Source organism: Fukomys damarensis, unplaced genomic scaffold, assembly GCF_012274545.1.
Source record: "Fukomys damarensis isolate Sample0158 unplaced genomic scaffold, DMR_v1.0_HiC HiC_scaffold_16, whole genome shotgun sequence".
Classification (NCBI taxonomy): Eukaryota; Metazoa; Chordata; class Mammalia; order Rodentia; family Bathyergidae; genus Fukomys; species Fukomys damarensis.
In genome coordinates, this window is record NW_022900928.1 from 101254537 (window position 1) to 101267124 (window position 12588).

General features: G+C 47.4%; 1 protein-coding gene and 1 long non-coding RNA gene across 6 annotated transcripts in view; one reads left to right on the top strand and one right to left on the bottom strand.

Moving 5' to 3' along the window:
• LOC104856662 overlaps nucleotides 1-9019 on the bottom strand; it is a 31012-nt gene extending 21993 nt beyond the window's left edge. The window contains exon 1 of the long non-coding RNA XR_778688.2: nucleotides 8767-9019. This is a non-coding gene — a long non-coding RNA (uncharacterized LOC104856662). The remainder of the gene's footprint in view (nucleotides 1-8766) is intronic.
• LOC104856663 (solute carrier family 23 member 1) overlaps nucleotides 1-12588 on the top strand; it is a 55111-nt gene that overhangs the window by 37884 nt on the left and 4639 nt on the right. For all 5 annotated transcript variants that reach the window (XM_010616182.3, XM_010616181.3, XM_010616183.3 and 2 more), the window contains 5 exons: nucleotides 1185-1344; nucleotides 6486-6667; nucleotides 7680-7800; nucleotides 8971-9127; nucleotides 9556-9809. In XM_010616182.3, coding sequence (XP_010614484.1) covers nucleotides 1185-1344; nucleotides 6486-6667; nucleotides 7680-7800; nucleotides 8971-9127; nucleotides 9556-9809 — 874 coding nt within the window. The remainder of the gene's footprint in view (nucleotides 1-1184; nucleotides 1345-6485; nucleotides 6668-7679; nucleotides 7801-8970; nucleotides 9128-9555; nucleotides 9810-12588) is intronic.

Genomic DNA, 12588 nt, shown 5'->3' on the forward strand with positions numbered 1-12588 from the left:
ATAATTATATATATATATATCACCAGCTGCGTATTCCAGCTGTGTATGAACCCTGTGCACAATGTGCTCCATCTTATTTTGGAGCCTGTGGGTCTTGATTCGTGAATCTTGACACTGGCCACATGCATATTGCACTTGCCTGGGAATTTGCCTAGGGCAAGGCCCAGATGCCACTCACTCCTCTAGTGTTCAGCCAGGGCATGGAGCCCACTGGAGTGGCATACACATTCTGTCTTCCTTACATGAGACCTGTTCAGTCATTCTCAAGAATAATCTTTTACGTTGTCTTCAGAGAGCCCTGATTCAAAACTTTCCAGGATTAGTTCTCAAAAAGTACCTTGGTCTGGGGGTTGTGTGGCTCATTGGCAGCACGTACAAGGGTCTGGGTTTGATCATCAGCCCTGGGGGAAAAAGTTACATGTAGTTGGTGGGACACAGTGACAAATGCAATCAAAATTCTGGCGTCCTTATGCCACACAATGTCCAGAGCAGACGAAGTAAAACTTGGTGGCCTCTGGCCCTCTAGGGAAGCAAGGATTGTGGGTCACCTTACATTTGGGTCACCTCCATGGACGCATAGGCCAGGTAGGCACTTCTGCTAGAAGTTCCCGCAGAAGCCCGAGGGAGAAGCCCACCAGGAGCTTGGCTCAGGGTACACCCAGAGAATGGCCCTCAAACTTGTTCCATTTGTGTGATAAGAAGGATCCTGAAGACAGAGATCTGGGTTTGCTATTGGTATTTGGGGACATAAAGGAATCTGGCAACCATGATTCTGGGCTGTTCAGATATAGACGGGAGCTGTGCCTGTGTGAGCTGTGCTGAGATCTGGAGTCTGGGGAGGAGTTTTGGGGGATGGAATAAGGAGTGCACCCACTAACGTATTCACCGAGTTCAGTGTTGGCTCGACAATGTGTCCGAGTGCTTAACTCTCGTCTGGCTTTGTAGCTCCAGGACTGAAGACAGGCTTGGCTGCCTTTCCCCTGACTGCTTCTCCTTCCTGTTCAGAGGTTGACAGGGTTCATGGGATGACTTGAGCTTGGTAGGAGCTCCCTGCAACTGGAACGAGGAGGGGCCATCTGTTGCCTCCACACCAAGCTAGGACTTGGGCTCAAAAGACTCCTTAGGGCTAGCAACAGACCAGTGTGGAAGGATCTTGGGGTAACCACATCTTTCTCCTCCTGCAGGCTACCCATTCTCCAGGGAGGCACATTTGCTTTTGTGGCGCCCTCTCTGGCCATGCTCTCTCTTCCAGCCTGGAAGTGCCCAGAATGGACACTCAATGCCAGCCAGGTGGATACCAGCTCTCCTGAATTCACTGAGGAATGGCAGAAGAGGATCCGAGAGGTAACAGGGCCGGGGGGAGTAAGTGGGAGGATTATAAGGGTGAGACAGGGACTCCTGAGTCTGTCTGTTCATTTTTGTTCGACATTCATTATCCAACTCCCTGCCAAGAAAGACCCTGGTCTTTAAGATGCTGATGGATACAAGACAGACACAGATCCTCTGTCAGGAGCTACAGGAACCTGGTGTGTGTGTGTGGTCGGTGGGGCAGCATGGGGAGGAGAGAGAGATACTCCAACAAGAAGACAGAAGAGGGGAATTTCAGGAACTCATAAGTATGATGAAGAAGAGGAAATGGGGTGGGAGGGATTGGGACTGCCAGAGAGGAGAGCGAAATGGCTGTTCTCAGGAGCATCCACCTTTCAGAGGAAGAGTGTGAGCGACAGAGACCTCCATCTTTCCTTTAATATGCCTTCTGTTTGTTTTTATGCTGGTGACATGTAGAAACCCTCAAAACAAGAGGCAGCAAAGGATGATTCTTTGCTGCAGGCCGAGCCTGAAGATGGCCTTTCACCTTCTCCCGACTGCCTTTCTCCTCCCTACTGATTAGATAATCAAACAGACACAGACTGTTTGACTAAGACTGTAGACCTGGGATGGCACAGCCCCCGGAGACAGTTACATTTTACATCCGGCCCTGTTCCCTTCCTCACCTGCCCCCATCACACCAAGTCCTGCCTAGGCCATGTAGGCCACGTAGCCAGTTGCCCTGCCCTCTCTTCCTGTTTGCCTTCCACTATAAAGAATACGTGCGACTCCAGGCGGCCATTCACTCCCAACAAGCTATGGTTTCACCTGGTCTCAGCTTTCGAGAACAGTCTTGGTTTCTTCATTTTTTTCTACATCTTCCACCGCTCTCTCCCGCTTTGCATGCTTCGTTGTATGGGTTGCTGCAATTCTTGGACCAAATCCCATATGTAATCTGTTCTTTTGTTTGGTTTGGCCTTTTTTTTTTTTTTCCTGCTTATGAGTGAAAAATGGTTTATATTTTTAAAAGGTTGTCTAAAAAAAGGTTATGTGGCAGAAGTCACATGTGGCCTAAAAACTCTAAAATATCTACTCTGGCCTTTGACAGGGAAAGTTTATTTCTGGTTTAAAACACACAGCTCAAAACAGGGGCTCTCTTGCCCAGGTCTAAGGTAGTCAGTCTGTCTTTGGCCCCTAACCCCCAGGCAGTCACAAACCCAGTTTTATCAGTGGTATTTTAGCTCCCTCTGCTGGTCAAATATTTCTCACCAGCCCTATAAATGAAAGGACTTTCAATTTCATTAAGTATAATTAATTCACTGGTTTAATTCACTGAGTCAGCCTATCGGGGTGGACTCCTCATGGCTCACTGAATCGTATTCTCAAGGCTGGAAATAATCAACTGTCACCAGGCCAACTATATCATAATCCCAGTCACAGAGGAAAGCAATAGGAACACAGCACCAGTAGCAGAGCCAGGATGCACAGAGCTCAAGAAACAATGGGGAGTAGGAAGAAAAGGGCTAAAGGATTAGGGGAAGTGGGAAGGGTAGGGGAAAGGACATAAGGGAAAAGAAAAAATATGAGAAAATGAAAAAACAGAAATGAAGTCTTTGTAAATTGGGAAGGGAGGAGGGGGTGAAGGAAGGGCGGGGATAAGGGGAAAAATGAGAACCAAGATACATCATATAAAGATACAAGATCCCAATGATGGATACAACTGTACTGTATACATAAAAAGTACCAATAAACTCAGTAAATTAAAAAAAACTAATGGGGAGGGAGGAGTGAACAGTGATTCTGTTTCGGAAAATTGGTGGTTTCAGAAGTAGAAAACTGTGGAAAGAGATGGCAAGTTCAGTTTCCAATACATCAGACCAATTAAACTTCACCTTCCACTTTTGTGGTAACTTAAATTACACAGAGCCCATTCACTTTACCAACATAAAAAAAAAGATGGATGAATTTTCAAATGCATACTTGAGTTTAAAGTCAAGGGAAAATGCACCACTTTCTAGGAATGAAATTTCTAGAAAAGACCACTTTCTAGAAGATGTGACTTTTAGCCAGAATCATGGAGTTTATAATAGTAGGATGATGAACCAGACCCCAATATAGAACCAAAGGCTAGAAGCCTGTGTTTTCATGATTCACCGGTGCTAGAAAGGACACTCCCTCAAAGGAATGGAGATCTATAAAGACTCTACCCACAAGCCAAAGGAATTAGCGAGGACATTTTTTATTCTTCCCAGGGTGCTGTGGGAAGTGATGGAATATAGATTTGCATGAGAAATAGAAACTCCAACACACAGTGGTATGGAAGAAAGTTTCTCAAGCTGAGAAACTAAAAGCTGGCCTTGTCAATTGAACCACCCAGGGTTCTGAGCAAAAGCAAATGTAAAATCACTCTGTTGGCTCACTTCCACATTCTAGGGTACACAAAATTTCCACAGGAATAAACAGTTCCCTGGAAGACGAGCCCACAGATGTAAATTTCATGACATTATGAAAGACATTCAGCAGAAACAAGAGATAATTGAATATTTGGAAAGAGGCTATTAAATCAAAGTGTTTAAATTAATTTAAGAGACTAGAGAAACAATAAAAACCATAATACAAAAGATTAAACAAAACAGGAATTTAAAAATAGAACCAAACAGACCTTTAGTAATACAAATACATAATCAAATCATTGTAATTGTAAAATGCATATAATGGCTAAACAGCATTAAACATAGTTAAAGGGAAATGAATGAAAGGATTAAAAGGTGATCTGAGGAGAGCCCGCCTCACCTCATGGCTTTGTCCCATAAAACACCTTTGAGAAGTTGGGTGAGTGGGCAACCCATTTTCCAGTCCCCCTTCTGTCTCTCTTAGAAGCTATCTTTCACTCAACAAATTTCTCCGACTCTTATAAAAAAGTTGATCTAAGGAAATAATCCAGAATGCAGTACAGAGGGGCAAAAAGATGGGAAATATGAAATAGAGAATAAGAAATGCAGAAAGAGAAGGAGAAGGGCAAGTTGTATCTAATAGGAATTCCAAAGGGTGATAAGAAAAAGAAAGGCAAAAGTGACAGTAATAGAAGAGATGTGACGGTGACTAGTTTAGGGCAAGATGTGAATGCTACTCAGGCTGATCAGTACCACACCAAGTCCCAAATGTAATGAATAAAATAAGTCCAATACTAGACACACCATGATGAAACTGCAATATCAAATACAAAGAAAAAATATTAGAAGCAACATGAAAAATAGTTGCATACAAAAGAACACCAAGTGTTCATTCAGCACGCAGTCATTCAGAAGCCTTCTCCCCAGCAACATCAGAGACTTGAAGACAATGGAGCATTTTAACTCCATATCACACAGGCCTGATGGCAAACTAAAGACATTTTCAGTTAAACAGAGATGAAGAGAGAATATTCATCACAGACCTTTATTGAAATAACTACTCAAGGTTATTCCTCAGGCAAAAGGATATTAAATCTTGAATCAAAGAGTGCTTGGTAATAAGATGTGTGTATTAGTCAGCTCAGGCTGCCGTAACAAAAACCCCAGAGACTGGCCGACTTAAGCAACAGAAGTGGATCTCCTTGCAGTTCTGGAGGCTGGAAGTCTGATAGTGGGGTGCCGGCATGATTGGGTTCTTGTTAGGGCCCTCTGCTTGGGTTGTAGACTGCTATTTTCTAGCTGTCTGCACGCAGTCTTTCCTTGGTATTTGATGTGAGGAGGGGAGATGTCTTCCTTTTATTAAAATAAGCTACTAATGATATCATGGAGCCCCTCTCCTGACCTCATCTAAATCTAGTTACTACCCAAGCCCCCCTTTCTAAGTACCAACAACAAATGAATTTGGGAGGGACCACAATTTGGTCCACAGCAATGGTAAATCTGAGTATTGATTATAGGAAAACACAATAAAATTCACACTTATGAGAGTGGAAATATAAACAAACAAATATTTGACAATAATAATATGGAAAACCTAAGATGGTGATGGGAGTTAAATTTTTCTACAGTCATTATACTATTTTGGAGGATGCTAGGAAATTTAGTTAACTGTAGACTTTGTTATATGAAGTATTCATATTAAAAAGTTAAGAATAGGGGCGGGGGTTTAGCTCAGTGGTGCCACCACCTGCCTCACAAGCTCAAGGACCTGTGTTTGAACCCCAGTACCAAAAAAAGGTTAAGAATAACTTTTGAGTTTTGATGGCCAGTAATAGTCCATCATTCTTTTTCTCATTGAATTTACTGGTACATTTTAGGTGTACAGTACAGTTACATTCATCATTGGGATCTTGTACCTTTACATGACAGGTCTTGGTTCCCAAAGAATAAAAATCAAAGGTACAACATCTACACAGTTAAAGTCAGAAAGGGGAAGTAAAGTAAACTCGTTCATTCTGGTGGATCAGGGGTTGGTGAACTACAGCCCAGGAGCCATTGCCTTTTTTTTTTTTTTTGGTCCGAGAACTCACTATGTAGCCCAGGCTGGTATCGAACTCACAGTGATCCTCCTGCCTCAGCCTCCCAAGTGCTGGGATTACAGGCGTGTACCACCATACCCAGCTCCACTGCCTATTTTTGAATAGCCTATGAGCTAAGAATGGTTTTACATTTTAAATGATATTTTTTTTAAATCCTAAAGAATAATATATCTTGACATGTAAAAATTATATGATATTCAAATGCCAGTGGCTATAAGTAAAGTTTTATGGGAACATAGCTACGCTCACTTGTTATCTTGTCTGGAAAGGCTGTGATGGAGCCTGTATACCCAGAAAGCCTAAAACCGCTAACTGGTCCTTTACAGACGGAGTCTGCCTACCCCTGCAATAGAAAGTGGGAAAACAAAAATATGGCAGCCAGATGTTCAGTCCATCACTGAATCATGCTAGTGTGCAAGTCAGTGTCATCACCGCGACTGTGCTGGATGAGTAATTTTGAAGCCTATTTCCCAAAAAATGTCACATTAAATGAAGCCCTCCAACAGGGAGTTGGAAACCCAGCTGAAAAGAGGAAGTTGGCGCTGTTCTTCCCACTTCCTCTGGGTTCCAGCTCTGCCTCTGTTGCTGGGAGGCACTGCCTTGGGGTGGCCGGGTCTGGTGGGGAGCCCCAGCAGCTGGGGATGCGATGGTAGCTGGGACTGGACTGAGCCTTCTCTCCCTTCAGCTGCAGGGTGCCATCATGGTGGCTTCCTGTGTGCAGATCCTGGTGGGATTCTCGGGCCTCATTGGCTTTCTCATGCGCTTCATCGGCCCCTTGACCATTGCTCCGACCATTTCTCTGGTAGCCCTGCCTCTCTTTGATTCTGCGGGCAATGACGCTGGAGTCCATTGGGGGATCTCCTTCCTGTAAGTACTCTGGATATATCACCTAGTAAGAGTAATAGGGTCCAAGATATTGGCAAACTCTTGTGGTTTACAAATACTTCAGTGAACATTATCATGCTTGTGTGTGTGTGGGGGGGTGTGTGGTGTGTTGTGTGTTATTGGGGATTGAATCTAGAGCTTCACACCCAACTACACCCCAGCCTTTTTTTTTTTTTTTTTTTTTTTTTTTGAGAAATGATCTCACTAAGTTGCTAAGTTGCTCAGGTTGGGCTCAGACTTGTGATCCTCTTGTCTCAGCCTCCCAGAAAGCTGGGACTCCAGGCTGTCAAACCTTTTAAGAACCAAAGGTGCTACCTATCATTCATTAATACTGTTAATTATTTTATCTTACTAATAACCACAGATAATGAGTTAATCACAAGAAGTATAGTAAGAATACACAGTGTTTACAAAAAGTTGATCCTACCAGCCACTCACCAACTAGGTTTTCATGGAGTTGGGAAAGGTGCAAAGGGTGCTATCTCAAGTGTGGTATTGTCTGTAAGACAGAGATAAGGCTCAGTGCAATCTGGGGACAGCCACAAGTCATAGGGTGTGCAGAGGAGGCGAGGGCAGCCAGCAGGGAGGCTCAGGAGGCTTCATGACAAACAGCTTCCTCACTTAAAGGCGTGAGACTGTCCTTCAGCCTGCCTTCTGTGGTCTCGGGTGAGGTGTGAGGACCATCTGGCCCACAGAGGGGCCTGGGTGGAAAGATGGTCCCTGACTCCCACTCCGTTGGCTGTAACTGCTGGGTCGGTGTGACTCCCCAGAACCAGGAGCATGCTATCCCACTCTTTCTCCAAGACCGAGCCCCACTCAGAGATGGCAGGACTCTGTCTGTGCTCAGGAGTAGTCTGGCTGGGACCCTCCCAGTGAGGCTCCTGCTCCCAGAGACTCAGGGTGACTCACTCCCTGGCCACCCTAAGCCTTGTGTGCCCTCTGCTCAGGATGAGCCCTGACGCAGGTTGGGTGTGGTTGTTGCTTCCTGTTTCAGGACCATCTTCCTCATCGTGCTGTTTTCTCAGTACCTGAAGAATGTCTCCATGCCTGTGCCTGTCTATGAAGGATGGAGGAAGTGTCGCACCACAAAACTCTACGTGTTTCAGGTCTTCCCTGTAAGAAGCACCCCTTGCCCTGTGCACTGAAAGGGCCTTGGAGAGTGCAGGTGGAGCACCTTCTCCATGCCCACAGTCCCCCGGCCAGTGATGTCCTGTCTGTGGTGGCCTCATCCTAGGGCAGGGGGCAGCCCGAGGAGTGTGGTGTGCACCCTAGTGATTGCTGCCTGCCACCCCGGGTCTGCCTTCAAATGCTTTCCCCAGAGCCCCAGGTCACCGCTCCAGGCACCAGTGTGGGACAGACAGCTTTCTCCTCATGACAAGGTCCTGGTAGACATCCAAGTCACCTCGAATGATGAAACATCAAGAGCCAGAAACAGCCTACTGGGGGCCACGTTGCTTAGAACGGGGTCTTTCGAGATGGCTCTGTGGTGAGCCGGTTACTGATCATGACGATGGTCTCCCTTTTCAGACTCTTCCCAGTGAATTCTGTCAGGTGTGTGTAGTGTCAGCCACACACTGTCTTCCAGTTTAATTTAACTGTAAACTTTATTTCTCAGGTAAAATGGGACTTCCACATAATTATCTCATTGATCCTTCAACAACTCCACAGCTCGGTGATTCCAAAATTCAGTATGCATAGGAGACTTGGTTAAAAATACAGTTCTGGGCTCCTACCACTGGAGACTTAAAATCTATATAACTGAGGGCCTCACTTTAGGAAACTTTTAACCAGGTGGGATGGCACATGCTTTTAATCTCAGGACTTGGGGAGGCTGAGGCAGGAGGATGGCAAATTTGAGCCCAACCCTGGGCAGTTTAGGAAGGCCTGGTTTCAAAATTAAGTTTAATTCCCAATGCAAAATAAATAAAATTTAAAAGCCCTGTTTCAGGCCCTGCAGAGAAGTAATTGTAATTCCATAGCACAGATGAGGAGGAATCTGAGGCTCAGAGAATTTACTCCGAGATCCTGAAGTCAGCAACAGGGGACAGACCAAACTGTAACCCTTTCAGCCCCAGCTGTACCTGGTGTGTTGCATTTCTGCCACAATTTGCCACAAGTCTCTCCCACAGGTTATTTTCTGCTTCCATTTCCAGCCTGTTCCTTCAACGCTGTAGTTTATCCAGGGCACAGCAGACGCCTCCCTTCACTAGCAGGACTGGGAATCTTCCCAAAGCCACCCTCAGGGGAAGGGGCAGGGCTGGCCGCTGAAGGTGGCTGCTCCGCAGGTGCTGCTGGCCCTCTGTCTGTCCTGGATCCTCTGTTTCGCGCTCACCGTCACCGACACCCTCCCCTCGGACCCCACCGCCCACGGGTACCTGGCCCGCACCGACTCCAGAGGCAGTGTCCTGAGCCAGGCCCCTTGGTTTCGCTTCCCCTACCCAGGTAGGGGGCACACAGTGGCCCTTCTTGCTAGGGACAGCCCATGGGGCTCAGGGCACTGGCATTGATTAAGGGCTTCTGGAGGGTTTGACTAGGAGGGTCGGCCCCAGGAGGTCCGTCTCTGACTCGGGAGACACAGGAGGCCCCGGGTCGTTCTACAGACCCCTTGGGGTGGTAGATGGAAGGCTGTGATCCCAGACCCACCTCAGAGCTGGGCTACACCGGCCTCCGCGTCGCTCAGGACCCATTGTCTGGGAGTGGGTGGGAAAGGAAGACAGAGCCCTTGGCCTCCAACCAGACCTTCAGAATCTCCTGGGTTCTGTGGACCTCACAAAAGGGAGCCCAGCCTTCCCAGGACTCCCCTGGCAACCAAAGACTTGGGCTTCAGCAGCCTCTTCTGAGTGAACGTTGCCCTGGCCCTGCATTTTCAGGACAGTGGGGCCTCCCGACCATCAGCCTGGCGGGGGTCTTCGGGATCATCGCCGCGGTGATCTCCTCCATGGTGGAGTCGGTGGGCGATTACTACGCCTGTGCCCGGCTGGTGGGGGCCCCGCCCCCCCCGAAGCACGCCATCAACCGCGGCATCGGCATCGAGGGCCTCGGTTGTCTGCTGGCAGGGGCCTGGGGCACGGGGAATGGCACCACCTCCTACAGTGAGAACATCGGGGCACTGGGCGTCACCAGGGTAAGGCTTCCAGCTGTGCTCCTGGCCACAGGCTGGGCCCCGAATCTGCCACACTGTAACAAATCAGCACAGCCCGTATTTCTTGTCTCTCTAACGGGAGGTCAGATTTGGACTCGGGTCTCCTGGGGCTGTAGAGGAGGTGTCACCCGCTGTCCTCCTGCCTGTACGGAAGCTCTGCTGGTGGGGGCACTTGCTCACCTTTGCTTTGTTGGAGGCTGTGGTCCCTTCTGCCATCTTCCCTGCCTCATCTGGAAAGGACCTCTGCTTGCAAGGACCCACCCGGTCTTAACTCAGTCACATCTTAGAGTCCTTTTCCACTCAAAGCCATCTACAGTTTAGAGGTGAAGACAGATGTCTTTGTGCGGGCCACATTGTGCTTTCTGCATTTGCCCTCCTGGGCTGTGGCATTGCCGCACTGTCTTTCCTGACGTGGGCAGGCCAGGTGGCTTTCTGAATCCGGAGGAAAGGAAGTCTTTTATGAGAATTAGGCGGGGGGTCCACTACCTGGGCCCCAGCTGCATATTCAGTTGCACCCTGGCCACTGCCACCTGATGTCCCCAGGGTACTTTACCCCCACTGGCCTCTGTGGACCCAGGCAGTGCCCTGTCCTGACTTCTCCTACAGCCCTTTCTTAGCAAGTTCACCGCTCCCCCTGGTCACCCTTAACTGCTTACAACTTAACAACAGGTCAATTTAACAGGTCACCCTTAACTGTCTACAACTCCCTGGCTGGTTCTATTTTCTTAACATCACTCCTTCTGCAGCACCACAGCCCTTCCATCTCCTGCCTGGATCCTGCAGGGGTGCTGCATGTCCACTTTTGCCAGGACCTTGCCTATCTCAAATCCTCCTACCACACGCCTGCCCAAGGATCCTTCTAGCCTAATTCTGATCAGATTGGCCTCTGCCCTCACTCTCCGCACAGCCTCTCACTTTTGTCAGTAAGTTTCTAGAAGGTTAGTAAGAATTCTTTGGAATGGTGCTTGCTAAAGTGACTTAGGAAAGAATGATATTATTATGCCACTTTCTACAAGGTTCGTGTATCTCGGCAGTGGTTCCCAGCACAAGTCCTCTGAGCGTTGGAAGAACAAAGGCCCTGACCCCCATCCAACTTGCATGGTCCGATGGCTCTCTTGGCAGCTCTGCTGTGCAGCTGGTGACACTGCACCTTCCCAGCCTCAGGTCTGAGTAACCCCTGGCACATCTGGAGCCAAAATCCCTGTGCAGATGGCTGAGCGAGCCCCACCCCACACCCAGTTGTCCAAGGTCTCCAGGCGCCTCAGGGCTGCACGTGAGGGGAACATTTCTCCACAGGAAGGTCACAGACCCACACAGGAATATAGCAGGTGGCTCCCTAAGTATAATACAGCAACCATTTCCATTCCTGCTAACAGGAGCAAATCTCAAGCTAAACAGAACATTATATCAATAAACAAAAAATTTCTATGTACATTTTTCCTAAACTAAGGGCCTTTACAGGTGAGAAAGGGAAAGGAAAGACATGCAGGCAGGGAACAGGGTATAGTCAAGTAGGACATGTATCAGTTTTGAGGCACTGTTGGGCCCCTCACCTCCCCAGGGTGGCTCTTTGAGGTGTTGCTTTGGGTGGCACCTTCGCGAGGAAGAGCTCCCATCCAGAGAGCTACTGTCACTTCTCCAGGGTGCCGTGGCTTCCAGCCCAGAGGTCAGTCCTGGGGCCAAAGAGGCCCAGGGCTGTGTGGTGAGCGCACGTGGTAATAGGACTGGGGACTGACTGCCATCCTTGTAAGACCATTAACATGTCTAAAGGGCATTGGCTGAACCTGACAAAGCGATCTATTGTGCTTATGGCACACCCTTGTTTCCATAGTTAACTGTCAAGCTCCTAAACGAAACAAAACATTCTTTGGATGTGGTAAAAATTTCCAATACAGATAGTTAAATAAATAAGCTGTTAGGCCAAGGCCGGGTGTGGTGGCTCATGCCTGTAATACCAGCACTTGGGAGGCTGAGGCAGGAGGATCTCTGCAAGTTCGAGATCAGCCTGGGCTACACAGTGAGTTCCAGAGCAGTCTGAACTACATAGTGAGACCCTGTCTCAAAAAACCAAAAAACAAACCCCTAAAATAAATAAATAAGCTGTTAGGCCAAGGCCGGGTGTGGTGGCTCATGCCTGTAATACCAGCACTTGGGAGGCTGAGGCAGGAGGATCTCTGCAAGTTCGAGATCAGCCTGGGCTACACAGTGAGTTCCAGAGCAGTCTGAACTACATAGTGAGACCCTGTCTCAAAAAACCAAAAAACAAACCCCTAAAATAAATAAATAAGCTGTTAGGCCAGAGAGGGAAAAATAAACAAATATATAATCTACTTTTATTGCTGCATAGTTGACACTAGATTATCATTTCTAAAGATTTGATTGTGGTAAAAAGGACCAAACGTAAAACTTGATACCATATTAATTTTTAAGTATTATATTCATAGTGTTGGGAAACACATCCTCAGAACTTCATCATCTTGAAAAATTAAAACTACATTATGGTCTCCCTCTCTTCCTCTCCTCCCCTTTTTTATTTTGTGGTACTGGTGCTTGAACCCAGGGCCTTCACACTGTACTACATCCCCAGCCCCTTTTATTTTGTTTTATTTTTATTTTGAGACAGGCCCTGAGTTGCTCTGGCTGGACTTGAACTCAAAATCCTACTGCCTCAGCCTCCCAGAGTGCTGGGATCACAGGCATGCACCACCACACCCAGCTACATTATAGAATCTTTTATAGACACATATGAGTGAGAAACAGA